The following is a 17,711-nucleotide window of genomic DNA, read 5'->3' on the forward strand; positions in this document are numbered from 1 at the left end:
GCAAATGCTTTTTCACAGTACTGTATGTCTCATTGCTTTGGTCTGTTCTCTTGCTGACATCAGGCGACATTCACACAGTTCAAACCTATGAGTATTTCTTCATACATGTTTTTCACAGCACTGATCCTGCCTCCTGCACCGTACTGGCTGTTCCGTCACACTCTACTTCCGGTTGTGAGAATGTGTCTGAAGCAGACATTTTCCTGCTTTGTGCTGCATGTGAACTGTCCAGATTTCATGTGTGAAAACAGTCTTTCCTAAAGGTGTTACTCTCTCCCTCTTCACACCTTCTTTTAATGTGTTACTCCCTCTATGTTGCGTCCTGAAATCCCCCCCTCTGTCACGCTGGCTCTTTCTGTAAAGCTGTTATTCCCACTGGTGTTTCTGTTAAAATATCTTCAAGAAAAGCTTGTAAAAAGCTCCTGAAACCCTCTCGCTTATTCACTGTGGGATGCAGCTGCAAAGGATAAAGTCAATCACATTTTTGTCTCTGAATTACCTGAATCTCACATCATTAAAAAAAAAAAAAACTCTGTCAGTCATCAGTAACTTGTCCTTTGTGTTTCTGCAGTGGCGCTGAAGAACTGGCCGTCTAGTGGCAAAAACAGCAGTGATCTCAGCAATGGCAGCAAGACGACAGGGGCTGCAGGCGGCCGGATACCTGAGGGGGAGCTGCTACTTCAGGTCGGTTAGAACATGACATATTCTGCCTATTGACATTCATCTGTTTTATTTCTCTTTGCTCAGACCAACCAGTTGTTACAAGAGTCCAAAACTGTATAGCCTGGAAATTCCAGACCAATCTGGAAGTCCAGACCAGTTTGTGGTGTTTTATTGAGAATGTCAAGACAAAGGCTCCCAGTTTGCCTGGTCTCACAGTGGTATAGATAATGGTATTGGTCCTTCCAAAAAAAAAAAAAAATCCAGAAGCCTGTACTCTGAAGCAAACTTTGGGTCTTAGGGTCAAGAACGATCCAGTGGAAACTGTATTACTTGTCAAAAAATGGAAAAGTAACGCATTCAGATGGAAATGTTTTAAAAATGCTTGCCGTTCACATGGAAACGCATGATATTGAAAACACTGTAGTTCCCATTGCCAGGCCACAAGTTGGCAGTGTGGGTATAGGAGTTGCAACCATGTGCCAGTACCTCCCGTTTTCAAAAAGTAGCATTTTAGCCGTTTACGTGGAGATGGAGACTGGAGCGCCTCGATAAGGCTCCAATCTGGAACCCGTTTTCAAGTTGTACCATTTTCGGGGACTCGAAACGCCGTTGTCGTGTAAATGACAGGCCAAAGCACATCAAAACTTTATCGTTTTCACCTGAAAATGTTCTTGTGTAAACGGAGCCTTAGTGGGGTGACTTCAGGTTTAACCCTGAGTTTTCATTGTTATCAAGGTGCTTCCCTTCTGATGTAACAGACCTAACCTGTGCCAGAGCAGATTATTTTCCAGATAAGAGATCAAATCAGACAAAACGACCACCTAATGAACCAATCACATGTATGGAAAATAGCATTACCATTCCTGGAAGACCCCTCAGACTTGGATGTTCAGTTAGCAAGATGGTCTGAAGTTTTTAGAGACCTTCAGAAGTTTGTCTTTATCTGAAGAACAGAAAAATTGATTCTTCTTCTTCAGCAGGCATTAAAAGCAAAAACAGCTGATTCAGCCGACCTGATAGAAGGAGGAAGGCTGTCCTAAACTCTAGGAGCTACAACCTCCAAACTGTGGTCGCCTCTGGATTTAAAAATAAAGACATGGAACAGTTAAAAGGCCCTGATCTCATGGAATAATGTCTCAGCAGATAAGCTACATAAGCAGGAGCCGTGCAGGTCTTTCAAGTTTGCGGGCTTCCTGCAACAGTGAAAATATCGTAATAACCCTATGTTGGCTGTGGAGCGCAACTTCTCAGATTTCAGAAACCCATCCATCCATCCACTCTCTACCACTTATCCTGTTCAGGGTCGCAGGGGGGCTGGATCCTATCCCAGCTGACACAGGGTGAGAGGCAGGATACACCCTGTACAGGTCGCCAGCCTGTCGCAGGGCCAACACAGAGAAAGAGAGACAACCATTCACTCCCACATTCACACCTATGGGCAATTTAGAGTGGCCAATTATCCTAACCCCAGTAACTGCATGTTTTTGGAATGTGGGAAGAAATCGGCGTACCCGGAGGAAACCCACGCAGACACGGGGAGTACATGCAAATTCCACACAGCGAGAGGTCTGGGCCAGGGTGGAATCAAACCCAGACTTTCTAGATGTCCTTCTAGCTGTGAGGCAGCAGTGCTAACACCACAGTGCTGCCAATTGCTACCAATTTCAGAAACCATTTGGATTTTTTCCAAATTTGTAACAAATTGTGTAATTATGGTAATGCAGAGTGCGCTTGGCCAGTCCTGTTGGTAACAATAAGATGGATATTAATGGCAGTTTAGGGCATGTTGCTGTGCAGATGCCAGGATCCAAATTTTGGTCACTTATAAGTTGAACTAAGCCCATTTGTCTTAAAAATTATGCCTAAATTCAATCATAACCTCTTTGGTTATCCTGCTGATAAACAAACCAAATGCATAACCTTGGCAGAATGACACCACACATATATAATGTTCCAGCTAATAAATGTTTTTAAAGCTCAACAAGTCTTTGTCACTGCTCTCACTGGTAACCATGCTCCTCTGAGGCTCTCAGTTTGTGGGGTTTTTTCATTGCACGATGCAGAGAGTGTGCGCACTCGGTGGTTTAAGGTCAGCGGAAACCTTGCGAGGGAGGAGAGGCTGCTCTGCACAGCAGGACGCAGAGACAAATGGCTTGTTTTCCTCGACTTAGAGCAGAGACATCTCCCCTTTGGATGCGCACTCGAGAGTTTCACTTCGCCACAGTGGTCCGCTGTTCTTCAACCAAACATGACTTCCATCTCACACTTTTGCTGTTATTACTCCCTGCACTTTGTAAAGGTGTTAAAAAAAAAAAGTGAATATTGGGCTCTGGATTCTTGAGGTCAACACAAACAAAATTAGAATGAATGATAATATTGCTCCATGACTCTTGTTTCAGGTAAATACATTTGTACACTGGACATTTCCAGGCCCAAATGCTCCTTCAGTTCCCAAAAGCAAACAAACACTCAGACACCACTGAGAGCTAAAAACAGTCCAAATAAATTCGGCTCCAGTAAAATGGTCACTGTGGCTGTTCTCCCAGGTGTTACAATAAAGTTTAATGCCCAAGCATCCATGAAAAAGAGGATTTACAAGGTAGAAGTTAGCATTCAAACTAAACACAGCACTGCAAATCTTTGGATGTAAACAAAGACAGAAAACTAAATAGCAGTGATGTTTGGAAACTTGGTGAAGTTGGGCTAGTTGGTATATAATGATGTGCCACTTGGTGGCTTGCTACAGAGCTATGGTTAGGGTAATATAAACATATTAGCCTAACCAAGATGCAGGATGAAGGCTAAATTGCACTCAATAAAAATTCACTTTGAGGGTCCTCAATGGGCAGAGACAGACGCCCTCACACGGCAGGAAGAAGATGACAAAACTTGTGCCAGTCTGAGATGATCCACGCACAACAGCATGAACCAGAACCAGAAAGCCTGGGTCCCTCATCCCAGACTGCCATTGTAAATATGATTAATGACTTCCCTGGTTAAATAAATGCCAGAAATAACCATGCTAATGAATGGTTCTTAAATCACCTGGGTAGGGCTCCCAGGATAGCATCTTAACAGGTGGGCATAGATGGCTTCCTTTACTCCTTCCTCAAACCATTTGTCTTCTCAGTCCGAGCACTCGTCATAGTCAAAACTCCACAGTATAACGGTAAAAACTGAACTCTAGACAGTTAGCTGTTGATGTTGTTTCCAAATATGCTAGTGGTCCAGTCAAAAAGCAAGAAACATTGATCCGATTATTGCAGTGAAGAAATTAAGTGCAAGGTATGTCGTACCTTCATGTAGTTCCATGGTGTAGGGGTTAACACATTTACATAATATGCAAAAGACCCCCCAGTTGTAGAGCAGGAGGAGACAGAAATCCCTGAAATCAATGAAAGGATCATACAAAACAAAGTTTCTGTCCAAGAGTCCAAAAATGATGTCCAGGGAGCATGCAGCAGGTGGTAAATTTACCTCTTCAACACCAGCAAAACCTTCATTTTAGAAATATTTTTCAATCGAGACTAGACCTAAAAAAAAAAAAAAAAGACAGTCAGCCGTCAACATCAAAATATTTGCAGGTCATTCTGAATTGAATACCAGCCATTTGTGGCAATCTACCACTACCTTTGGTATGGTGTGTATAACCCACAGAGGGCACTCAAAATAAGAGCACAAACTGACCCATTACGAGATGCAGATACTGACAATAACTTTCCGAGGCAGACTTTAACACAGAGTTCACTGACCTGAATCTGCTTATTGATAAATGTATTGATCCCAGAGGCTTGGTGAGCTGCAGCAGTGAAGATGAGGAGGAAGGCTGCAGCTTCCTGCCTTCAGCGGCTCTCCTCCATTACAGACACCGGCCCCATGAATTATACAGAGCCGGTGAGCGTATCTATTATTGAAGTGAGGACGAACAAAGTTGGTGGAAATAAACTAAAAGCATTTAAAGTATTCTTGGATGTTTCACAGTATAGCCTCAAATCTTGCACACACACACACACACACACACACACACACACACAGAGAGCTCAGTCAGTTGCTGCTGACTGTGTGTGTGTGAGAGCGGAGATAAAGAGGACTGACAGCCGAGTCAGACCGCTCCGCGCAGAACAGGAAGAGGGAAGGCTCGGATTAGATGAGGCAAAGCTTTAAATTCCTCTTCAGGGCTGGAGTACACACACACACACACAGTTATCCTGTGTTTTGTCGGCAGTGTTTGCTGCCACTGGGTTGTCGTCTTTCTGGGAATACACAAACATTTGTAACACACACACAGGCACACAAACACGCGTGGTCGCAATCTCAGGAGAGAGACCAAACTAGAGACAGAAGGAGCTACTGTAAATATTTATACATAGAACATGCATGCCACTCCACTGGGTACTGTGTGTGTGTGTGTGTGTGTGTGTGTGTGTGTGTGTGTGTGTGTGTGTGTGTGTGTGTGTGTGTGTGTGTGTGTGTGTGTGTGTACGTGTGCACTCTGGGTCAGGGCAGCTTCATAAGCTTTAATCCTTGATCCAAACCTGATTTGCACATAGATAAATATTTGATTTTATTTAATATTTTCAGATCTGGATTTTAACTTAATTTAAAGCGGATGTATTCTGATCATTTCCACCTCCATATTTGTATTCTTGAACTAAATAACTTGTTTTAACTCCACCCCTTTAAGCCAATTTTCTTCTGATTGGCTGCCCTTCACAACCAGACAGTTTAAACAGCAGGTACATGGGGCTTCTGTGCCTGAGAGGACCGTATTAATATGAGCATCCACTGCTGAACATGAGCTATATGCCGCAAAATAAGTAGGTTTACTTTAAGGCGTATGATAAAACTGAATAGTTAGAGTTAAGAGTAAGTACTCATAAATAACTGCACATAACAAATATTAGGGAAATCCGTTTATGTTTTCTGTGTCTGAAAGAAAAAAAAATTGCCAATATAGCTGATTTTTAAGTCACCAAATACCAGTATCAGTCTTAAAAATACTGTATCGCTTTAATCCTGACAACTTCCTATAACTTACTGGAGTGAGGCTTTTATTTTGAAAATCTAAGCATCTTGGGAACTTGAACTTTGGGGCTTTTACTTTTAAAATTAGACAGAGTTAAAGCACCTCATGTATTTTTAGATCTCTACCATCAGTTCCTCTCCCATCGTGGGACAACTGAGACAGTGACCCCAGGATTTAGTGAAAGAAAAGATAGGCAATGCCCATTAACATAATCGTGATTTTAAAAAAAACCCTTTACGGTTAAAAAGTTAAGAGTCATTTATCAAACAAAAGACCATTACATTTATTTTAAATCTGCAATTAGTAACTAATTTGCAGAATTAGATTATTAATGTAAATTAGATGATTTTTATAAAGGATTAAGCTACCCAGTAGTTGTAGAAATGATAAGGGGCCAGTAAAACACTTTTTACAGCAGAAACTTTTTGGTAACTGTATCTTTTCTAGAAATAAAGTGCAACCATGAGCTAATTACAGTGAAGCAGAACAAATAGTAAGCAGATGGAGGTTTTATTAGATAAAATCAGAGTTTGTGATCCCAGCAGTCACCACTGTGTGAGACCCCCCCCCGCTTCAAAAACTGAATTATTTACCAGCTGAGAGAATCTGTCTCGTTTCAGGCCTGATGCTAATGCATTTTTGACATCTTGTAATGGATTTTCAAAGAGGTTTCAAAAGCAAACATTGAGTTTTGACCCAGCAGCAGTGATCTGAGTCTTCGAAGCCCATCTGAGGCCTCATGCGGAAAGCGGGGACGGCTGCGGCACACGTGTCCGTTTAGATAAAGATTGTGCTCCTACGGAGGTCGCAAACATCTTTGGTCCTCATCGACGAGGTGTGGGCGGATGCTGGCAGTATGCCGCTGTGACTCTTTGCGGCAGCGGGACACGGTGTCATCACCTCCTCACGGTGCCCCGAGGCTCCAAGGAGGGAGAGGAGGAGCAATGATGAAGGTGTTAGTCATTCGGTAGTGACCTCCTTCTCCTCACTCTACCTCCTCCTCCTCTACATGAGTTCTCTCTGAGCTGACGTCCACTCGTTTCCAGCCTCTCTCGCTCTCAGCCCCAGGGAGAAGTCTCATCCCTGCTTGTTTCCGCTTTCTCATCCTCGCTCTTCTTTCTTATTTTGCAGCCTTTTATTCTTCCTGCTTCGTTATGAACAAATCAAACCTATACTTGGATATTCAAAGGTTTTAATTAGCACTGCCCCATACCTTCAGCTAAATGAAAACACATAATTTATGGCATTTCTAGAAAGCAGCTTTCCTGCTGAGATTATTCTATTTAAATACAGAACGATAGGCAGGTCATTCTTATCCTCGGGGTGCAGAAAGAGGCAGTTTTGTAAAAGCCACTGGAGTGTCTCTGTTACACACATGGTGTCCTTTGGCGATGGTGGGTTATGTCATGAGTGAGACTAGTCTGTCACTCTCAATTCATCTTTTTCAGCACTAAGGGTTACTCATGTGAAGGTGAAAGATTTAAATAAGCAGTAGCCTCCAAGGCTGGAAAAATGCCAAAACTGCAGTTCCTCTAATGGCCACTTGAGGCTGCCTCCAAAAGTGAGTCCATCCTCATAGACTCCATGTCCAGCTTTACAGCAGAAGTAAACACGTTTACAGCCTCCTACAAGAAACAGGTTGGACTCTATGGATAGATTCCACTTCATGGCAATGTTCATTTATAACTCATTCATATGCATACTGGAGTCAGGGGCATGGCCGTTTGCTAGGCTTCGCCTTCTGTAATTTAAGTCACTGAACTGGACTGCTGGGCTCAGGCCATTTCCTGCATTTCACCCCCACCATTTTTCATCCCTTCTTTCCTGTCGGTCCTACCAAACTGTAATAAAAATAATAATTAGTTTCATTAACTGACTAGCTTTTTGATGACTAGCTAGAGCATTTAATCTGTTCCATTAGTCACCCATATCCCTAATTAGCAGTTGGCTGTTGCACCCATACAGTTTATGATTGCAACTTGTTAGCCAAGTTTAGTAGTATTAGCTAATAACTTAGCAGGCCACCCTCTCATCCAAATATGTTAACTTCTGGCTCCAAAAACTTCAACATGGATGAGGTCAAAAGACAAAGGTTGAGGCTTCAAAGTGAAAAGGTCAAAACCAGTGGTGGCTATCTTAATTTTTTATATACAGTCTGTGGTTTTAAACCAAATCAAGATCTTTACTAAATCTAAGTAGTAGGCGAAATAGAGTAGCTTCAGTGCCTAAATCTAACCAGTGAGTAAAACAAATGAGCATGTGGGGAAAACCTGCAGCTTATTCCATCACCACATGGACACCATCTGAAGAAACCGCATTATATGAAACTCTTGGATTAGATCATGTAGGAATATCAGATGCTGGCTGAAAGTGGTCTTTTCATATTTGTAAAATATTTCACTGGTGGTTTCAAAAGAAAATCAGTATCTTGAGTGTCTTAAATTTATCATGTTTTCCTCTACACAGGCCCTGAACGGCTTCGTTCTGGTGGTGACGGCTGAGGGAATCATCTTCTTCTGCTCTCACACCATCCAGGATTACCTTGGCTTCCATCAGGTAACAAATTTCTACAACTGAAGGATCCTGAAGTGTAGATGCTGGAGGTGGTGTGTTGTCTGTCTGTGTTGGCCCTGTGCAGGGTGTAGTTTTTTCTTTCACTCTTACGTTGGATAGCCGGATTCCCCTGCCAGTTTTGTGTGGCACAGCTTTAAAGCAAAAGAAACAGAAGCTGATTGGCTGGTAGAAGAACGGCAAGAAAATTAATGTACCAGACTGATGACGAAGTTCCCTTTGGCTAGTGTTGCTCACTCCTGATGCTGTGAGATGAAGACAGTGATGTCTGCATCCTAAATGAGTCATAGCATTTTCCACTGTATATTAAAAACGTATTTTTACACTTGTTATAAAATATAAATCTACTAACCTGTAATATACTTTTTCAGTTCAGTTTAATTTTATTTTTATAGCGCCAAATCACAGCAAACAGTCGCCTCAAGGTGCTTTATATTGTAAGGTAAAGACCCTACAATAGTACAGAAAAAACCCAATATTCAATACAACCCCCTATGAGCAAGCACTGAGCAAGGAAAAACTCCCTTTTAACAGGAAGAAACCTCCAGCAGAACCAGGCTCAGGGAGGGGCAGTCATGTGCAGTGACCGGGGAAGGAGACAGGACAAAAGACAGACTGTGGAAGAGAGCCAGAGATTAATAATAACTAATGATTAAATGCAGAGGTGCTTCATTATCATTATCCACAGTATCCAGAGTCATACGCAGTGAGGATATAACACTACTGAGGAGATAACCAACCTGGGGAGCAGAGTTTAGGCAGCTGCTCTGCACTGTGTTGGCACATGGCATTAAAGATAATAATGGAGGAATTATATCCTTAAACTTAGTTACAGCACTTTCAGAAAAACACCTACTGTAATGATATTTATTCACTGCTGTGAAATCTAGTATTGTAAAATTAAACTTTATTAAAAAATTGTCAGACAAAAGAGGGTTTTCAGGGAATACAGTTAAATGTTCAGCTTATATGCCATTATGTCAGAACGAAAGAGAGAGAACCAGAGTGTACATCAGCAGTATATAAAGATTTGTTTACTTGTCTCCAGGCTTGCAGGCTTGCAGGCTTTTTTTTTTTTATTCCAAACGAGGAGCCTCTCCCAGCTCTCAGAGGTTGCCAGTCTGACAACCATTCATCTTCACATTCACATCTAATTTCAATAGGGCATTTAGAATCACCAGTTAACCTAATCATGTATGCATATTTGCATGGACTTTTTTTTTTCATGTACTAATTCAATGTCTGGCTATAATATTCATTTGTGGTCATAAATTTACATCTTTAATGACTTTACAAAACAAGAATTGGGTGCACAAGTTTTAATTTATTTGGGATTTTCTCTAATCTACCCTGGGTCAAAATTATTTATGATTAAATGTCCTTAGCAAGTTGCACCTCAACCAGATGTTCAACAAGCTTCTGGCTGGATATTTGACCGCTCCTCTTAGCAGAATTGGTAGAGTTCATTTAAATTGGTCGGTTTCTTAGACACACTGGGCTTTTACGAATAGTCCACAAATTTTTAGTACAGTTGAGGTCAGAACTTTGGGAAGGCCATTCCAAAAGCTTAATGTTAGCCTGCTTTATCCATTCCCAAACCAGTTTTGATGTGTGTTTGGGATCATTGTCCTGTTGGAACACCCAACTGTGTCCAAGTTTCAACCGTCCAGCTGTTGGTTTGAGGTGAAGCTGAAGAATTTGGAGGTAGTCCTCCTTCTTCGTTATTCCATCCACTCTGTGCAGTGTACCAGTGCCACTGATAGCAAAACGGCCCCAGAGCATGATGCTACCACCACCATGCTTGACAGTTGTTACAGTGTTCTGAGTGCTGTCAAACAAATCCTTATTAAAAGATTTAAGTGAGTCGGTGTATGTTTATATTTGAGTCTAAATGTATACTTTTGACCCTGTGTGAATCAGAGAAAATCCAAAAATAAATTCAAAAATTCAAAGTTCTTGTTTTTGAAGTCATTAAAGAACAGTTCAAAGAAATCATTAAAAGCCCCAAATGACCATAACATTCATGCCTGTGATGAGTGTCTGTAAACTTCTGACCACAACTGTTTGTTTGCTGTTTGGTCTCATTGCCTTAGTAATCATAATCAATTAGCTTTCAGGCTGTATATGCAGAACTGGTAAGAGACATGCGAGTGGCATTAAGAGGAAGTGGAGGGCAGTGAGAGGATTGAAGGAAGTGCACATATGGAGCGGGAGGTTTAATCCAATTGACTTCACAACAAGGCAACGCTGCCTCCAGTCTAATCTCGTTCTGGAGAATGTGATTATCAAATTACCCAGAGTCTCTCCGTCTGCATCTAAATCTGGTTTAGATATTCACACACTCTATGTGAGCATACTGTTACCAAACATACATGGATCGGGGTGTGAACTTGACCTTTCACCCACTCACTTCTCCGTCCACCTGAGGCCCGTCACCTCGCGTTTGCCAAACAAGCCCAAATCCAGGGTGAAGCTGCCGTTCCTGCTCACGTTCAGTGTTTGGAAACAAGCCGACGTAGTGTGACGCCCTGGGTACCCGAAGGGAGCAGCACGATGAAGATACACACAGCTGAGGGACACCCAGCCAGAGAGAGACACGAAACAAGAAAGGTTTATTTTCCTACATAACAGGTAGAACACGACATAACAACACAACAATTAGACTTAATAAATCCAGTGACACAAGTTATGAAGGACAGAGGCACAATGGAGGTTTAAAATTAGAAAGGAGAATGAATCATCTCGCTCCAGGGCCTGCCAAAGTTACTCCCCACTTTCACGAGCAGGCTGAGGTTCAGGTTACTTTATTTGTACTTGTAAACAGATTTGGCTTGCGGTAGGTGAGTCATTAACAAATAAGCATGATAAAACATAACGGAGAATGAAATCCACATCATATCCTATGACATATAAAATCTGTGAGTTCTTCTGAAAGACAGCTGCTGCAACAAAGTTATGGGACCCTAAACCTGCATCTAGGAGGGAGAAACTGAAGCTCGCTATGCGTAAGGTGTTCGACATCAAGTTTGTGTTTTTATTTTTTAAACAGCATGACAACAAAGGGATCCTCACAGCTTTATCAAAGTTCATTTTTTTAGTTGTTCCACTATCTGATCATTAACATGACCTCTGGGTATGAGAGCGTTTTCCAAAACCAGTCCTGGGTTTTTGTCATGTGTTTGTTGAGTTCTGGGTTCTTGTTTTGATTTTCAGTTTCATTCTTGTGTTTCTAATGTTCTTTCTGCCTGGAGTTCCCACTGTTTGCCTCTCTTGTCCATTTGTAGGTGCTTTTATCCTCCTGGCTTACTAATTGCTTTTTCCTGTGTGTTTCCTGCACATTTGCTCCCTGTCTTGTCTTCCTTCATATGTGATTGTGCGCCATGCCTTCATTGTCTCCGCCTGTGCCCTGTTCCCACCTGTGTCTCACTGTGTAATCTGTTCCCTTTTGTATAATCTCGGTTCCCCTGGTTTTCCCTCATGCTCCTCCTTGTCCTCCTGAGCCCTTTTCAGGGGTTACTGTGTCATGAAAGCAACCCTCTTTTAACCTGGTTGAAACACCTAACCTGGTCAGGAGCAGACTGTGTTGTGTTCATAGTTTCGGTTTAAAATCGGCTGGAGGTACCACGTTTTCACCGATTCCAGGGCCTACAATGACAATAACAGTCATCAGTCAATCACCTGACCCCTTTAGAATCAGTGATTATTTATTTATTTATTCACTTATTTATTTTTTTTGTACACTAACTTCAGTATATCCAATGAAGCTGAGGAAATTTGACTTCAGGCTATGAATATTTTCAGAGTTACAGGCCCTTGAAGTGCATACAGGTTTTAATACATTTTATGTTTTCCTCATAGAAGTACAGGAGATATCCACATATCCAACCTTCACTGCTAAAATACATTTAAGCTCAGTTAAAATTGCAGCCTAATCAATTTTACACCCACTCCAAGTTTCACAATCTAAAGACAAAATCTGTTTTTTTCTAACCAACTCAGTATTGAGGGATATATCCTCGTTTCAATATCTAAATCTGCACCAATGTTTATGACGTAGAGGAGCAGAAACAAGCTTTGGTAACCTGGATGTTTGATCTGTTAACATCAAAAAGTACATTTTGGACTGCAGTACTCTTAATAGTACTCGGTGCTCTTATATGAACTCCCTCTCTCAGTTTGCTGTTTGAAAAGCATTTCATGTCACACTTTGGCCTGTCAACATTCCTCTCGGTGACCCCGCACTGACCCCTCCCACAGTGGGAGGGGTGGTGGGGTTTCCACACCGGTCCAAAGCCAGGTCACGCCAGGTCTGGACGACAGATATGAGAGTCGCAGCAGTTCTCTGGCTCAGATTCAGCTATTTGAAGTAAACTCCCAGTGACACTTGATTTCTTTTGGCTCCACTTCAAGGCAAACGGAATCAAGCGCACCCTCAGGGTACCTCCTGACAGTAACTACTCCACCAAAACGTCCACCTTTATTCACGTGGTCTCCAGTCTGCATTACTGTACAAAAAAAGGTTCATTAGGACTAAAATTTAACTTGTGTTCCACCTCTACTGCGCTTTAAATTCTTCGCTTTTTGTTTTTGTTCTTCCAGACTGACGTGATGCACCAGAGTGTGTTTGAGCTGATCCACACTGATGACCAGCAGGAGTTCAGGAGGAACCTGCACTGGGCCCTCAACCCACCTGTGAGCCAGGGACCCCCCACAGATCCCCCAGGTCTGTTTCATGAAGACAGCCCTGTTCAGTAAACTGGAGTAGAGAAAGTAAAATAAAGACTGGGGTTAGGTTGGTGTACAAGGTAGTAAATTTGATCCAGAGATGCTTAACTAAGCAGAGAAACTTTATTTATCCTAGAACTTCCTGTGTGAGCCAACCTATAGCAACATGGGTTAAATAAAGCAGAGTAGCTCAATAAATAAAGCACAATATGAAGCTCAGTAAAGTCAAAATTACACAAAAGAAAGGAACTCAGTGAAATACACCAGCTCACATTTGTCATAAGCGCTACCAATGTTTTTTGTTTTTTTTTTAACATTTTTACTCACCTTATAGTGGTAGTAGCTGCCATAGCACTTTAGTAGTGTAATGTTTAGAAGGCAAACAAACATCTGCAGCTCCTAAGTATAATCTAAAAAGTGATGGGCTTCCTCTGTCTTTTAATCCAGATTACTGTCCTGTCAGAGTCTGAAATGAGAGCTGCAGATGAGTCTTTTCTGCTAACTCAGACCTGTAGGAAATCTGCACACGCACAAGTTAACTGTTAACATACTGTATGTCCTGTAGTACAATTAAACAATAATTTAGGGATGCTTAACATAGTAACGCATAAGGAGCAATCACCACATGGCAGCTGTCATATTTGCTAGAGTGTGACTGATATAGGAGTTTTAAGACCAATACTTAAAAAGCTGATATATGAGCTGATAGTAGTTTTTTTTTTTTCAGACACACAAAACATAAACAGATTTCCCTAATATTTGTTATGTGCAGTTATTTATCAGTCCTTACTAAGATAATATTGCAATATAGTTTAAAAGTAATGTTTTATTGTCATAAGTCATGGACTACTTGTTTACACTCTACCTGACTTTGCTCGGATCAGCTGGTTGTTGTTTGTGGTGCTCCAAACATGTGTTGCCAACAGGGAAGTTGCAGAGCTCTGTTAAACAAACTATGCAACACCAACACTCATAACATGGTTGAAGGGTGTTTCCCCATCTCCACTTTTTAAATCTTCATTATCGGCCATTATAAATACTGATACCAATAGATCAGCCAAGCTCCTGTGTCATGACCTTAGTTATCTCTGCCTAACATAAACCAACATTATCCTAACTTAATGTTAGGATGCTCACTTAACATTAAGTCAGATTAAATTTGGGATTCCTGATTCTAAACACATTCATAAGAGTAAAGAGTCATAAAACAACTTCTCTCCTCTGGATCATCATTCTCTGTTTCTTAGTTTTTGCATTTTGTTTATTAAAGCATGAAAAAAAAACAGCGCAAAAGTTGTGGAATCTACATGTATACATCTATTGGCTTAACATGGAATTAAGAATGGCTTCAATTAAATTTGCTCATTGTGGTCCAATTAGAATCACAAATCTCCTGGTAAGCATACATAAGATATACAGAAAGACTTTTTGTGTAAATGCTATTAGAACTGTGGCAATACTGGCTCAGTATGATGCCGTTACAAAGTACTGAAAGGCTGAAGAGTGCAGTGATGGTATATTTTTGTAAAAAATGCGGAGGCAAAAGATCAAATCGAGTAGAGAGAGAAGAGATGTGCTGTTTTCCTGCTCAACCAAGGTCACAGAGAGGCTAGAAGAGGTGACCTTTGACTAAACTCTCCCGAGATTTGGTCTAAATGTTATAGTGCATGCACACACAGGAAAGCTCACAGAAGAGTGCACATTAGCCACTAAACCAAACTCACAGTTGATTTCACAGCACTCACACACTGAGCACAATAGAGGAGTACGCTTGTGATCTGTGTAGTTGAATAGTCACTCGCTGTAGAGGGCTTCAAATTATTTGAAAATTACAGTGCACGGTGGTGGAGGGGTGATTATTTGGGCTTGTTTTGCAGCCACAAGACTTGAGCACCTCGCAATGTGAGGCCATCTGTCTGACAGCTGAAGCTGGGCTGAAACTGGGACAATCATCCCAGGTACAACAACAAATCTCCAACAAAATGGCTGAAAAAGAAATGAATCAAGGTGCCGCAATGGCCCAGTCAAAGTCCAGACCTCAGCCTGATTAAAATGCTGTTGTGGGACTTCGAGAGAGCTGTGAATAAATAAAAACTTGCAAACCTCAATGAACTGAAGCAACATAAAGAAGAGTGGGCCAAAATTCCTCCACAGTGATTTGAGAGACAGATAAAGTCATACAAAAATGAATGAGATGTACTCAGTTGTTCACACACTCCTTTTGTATTTAGGCTTAAGACCTGATAAGATTATTTTATTTTGTCCAGAAAAAAACCTTAGAATTGACAGGGGCTGTACTTTCTTTTGACCATGACTATACTGTATATACACACAGAGTAAAACTACTTCAACATTTTTAAAAAATTATGTTTAGCATCCTCAGATAGTGAATCGGTGTCGACCTCTTCCTGCCTGGTGAGCTACAATCCCGAACAGCTTCCACCTGAAAACTCGTCCTTCCTGGAAAGAAGCTTCATCTGCCGCTTCCGCTGTTTGTTGGATAATTCCTTCGGCTTCCTGGTGAGACACTTTTTTGAAAGATTTCATTAATTTAACCAGTAAACACAGATAGAAGTGGAACTACATGAACTAACTTTCAAATAATTAGGTCAGCGTATTTACAATAACGGCAGACTTAAAACTGCTCTAAACACTCAGTTTCAGGCAGTTTTTTTCTACTGTTGGATCTATATGATGTCATAGAGAGCAGGCACACAAGCCCCACCCACCAGCTTCAACGGATTTTCGTCTGCTGTTAAAAAAAGGTGGTAAATGATATTAGTTCTCTAATGTGTTTTGTCAGTTAGGGGTGAAATGGTGCACAGTTTTTGTTCCCTTTAGCCTTAAATTCAGTTCATTTGAATGTGGTGCGCTTGTCTTGCTGGATGTTTTTTCCTTTGATTTTTTTCTATAACTGGGAGTTTTGGGCTCTCAGGAATCTTATTGCGCATTATACAGCATCCTCTCCAGCTTTATAGGAATAATTATAGCCAGATAGACACTCTTGTATATTTTCCTTGACTCGAAACCTACGAGGTTCAAACAGAGTTGTGGCTTTTTTACCGTTACACCCTTTACTCTACTGCCGGCGGCATGGCGTGCCACCTTGGTCCCTCGGCGATCAAAAGCCACCATTTACTCCCATAATCCGCCTAAGGGGAACCTCAGGGTCGTGGGGAAAAAGGAAAAAGGTCCTTAATCCTCCCAAAACCCAGAGTTTGTGAGAGCAGCTCTTGTGGAAAACTTGCTTAGTCAGGGGTGGAAGCTCCAGACCAGGCACTACCGCTCCGACCAAGAGAAACACAACGTGGTTAAGTGATTTTTTATGGTCTTTAGTTTAATAGTAAGAACAAAAACTATTTTAACTTAAAAATATAGATGGGTATGGAGGGTACCTTCTTCTATCCATGAAACAGTTGAAGGCTTGCACAGACAAGAGAGAGCTAAAGGTGTTGCTTGTCTTGCTCCGAAGCACTCTAGTAGGACTTGCGGAGGGTTTTAAACCTGACTCTCTCCATCCTCCCTCTCACACGTGCGTTTGCGTGAGCAGTAAGCCAAGTTTCAGCTTCTGTCTACGGGTTGCTATGGCTTTGTGTTTTCTGTAATCCCTCCTGCTATTCAGGGCTAGATTCCTGACATGACGGCCGCAGGCTCTTAAACCCACTGAGGTCAATTAACCAGACCTAACACAGGAGGAGGAGGAGAAGGAGGAGTCTTCACATGAGATGCAGCAGGGTGAGAAAAGGACAGCAGACAGGAGAAAGTGTTTTCAGGTTTTTGTGAGGCTGTAAAAACCTCCCTGTGGGCCGCAGCTGGGTGGCGATCCAACCGGTCTGCTCTCTCTCCCTGAGCTTTATGTGATGTTTACTGAACTTCCAGTGTCAGAAACTTTTAAATATGAAGGATGGAGATGGATCCAGTTGAAAACAAAGCATGAAAAAAAACATGTTAAAGTTAACGTCTTCAATTTATTGCTAGATGTTACTTTAAAAATCTCATCCTTTAGAGCTTCTCCCTAATATTTAGATGTTAGGGAGAGGCTCTAAATCCTCTCCCTATCTAACCAACACAAGTAGCATTGCCTACAGCTGCTGCTGCCTCTGTAAGCTGCTTTGCAACCCTTCTTCACCCCAGTTCCTCCCTTTCATACTGCTTTTATCATATCTGTTGTCATCAATGCCTGCTGTTTTCTGTGAGGGAGTCTTTCTGCTGCTCTCTTCAGCTTATGGTGCATTCACACCGATCACAAAGCAATGTTTCGCTTCACATTTGTTGCGTGACTACAGTTGCATTGCAAACAGACAAATATTTGCCATTAACAGCTCGCGCCTTTTTCTCTTCCTTTCTAAAAGAGCAGGTGAATCATGTTCAGCTCCAGCTGGATGCAAACAGTGTCAGTCAGCTCACCTTTCATTTCTGCTTGTTTGTGGCATCAGCAGGGAAAGAGATATTGAAATATTTTTTATTTATGTTATTTGTGCAAGCACTCAACGCAAATCCGTGCTGATTTGTCTCATTGCATATTGCATAGGCTCAGTGTGTAATCATAAAACTTGCCCTCTTTGCATGTCTTTTTTGCATTTTTTGATTTTGTTGTGTTTCTTTGTGCTTCTACTTTCTCCTGCCCTCTGTATTCATGTCTTTAAAGGTTAGCTATGTTTTTGTTCCCTTACCTTCATTGTGAATATCTGTCCTGCCCACATGTGCCTAATCACCAGTCATCCCA

The 17,711-nt window shown here is 41.6% G+C and overlaps 1 protein-coding gene across 1 annotated transcript in view; it reads left to right on the forward strand.

Moving 5' to 3' along the window:
- The window catches only part of ahr1b (aryl hydrocarbon receptor 1b), a 48,547-nt gene that overhangs the window by 15,680 nt on the left and 15,156 nt on the right, over positions 1–17,711 (forward strand). The window contains exons 4-7 of the mRNA XM_030750440.1: positions 572–684; positions 8,156–8,245; positions 12,860–12,983; positions 15,360–15,505. Coding sequence (XP_030606300.1) covers positions 572–684; positions 8,156–8,245; positions 12,860–12,983; positions 15,360–15,505 — 473 coding nt within the window. The remainder of the gene's footprint in view (positions 1–571; positions 685–8,155; positions 8,246–12,859; positions 12,984–15,359; positions 15,506–17,711) is intronic.

Source organism: Archocentrus centrarchus, chromosome 2 (assembly GCF_007364275.1).
Source record: "Archocentrus centrarchus isolate MPI-CPG fArcCen1 chromosome 2, fArcCen1, whole genome shotgun sequence".
NCBI lineage: Eukaryota > Metazoa > Chordata > Actinopteri > Cichliformes > Cichlidae > Archocentrus > Archocentrus centrarchus.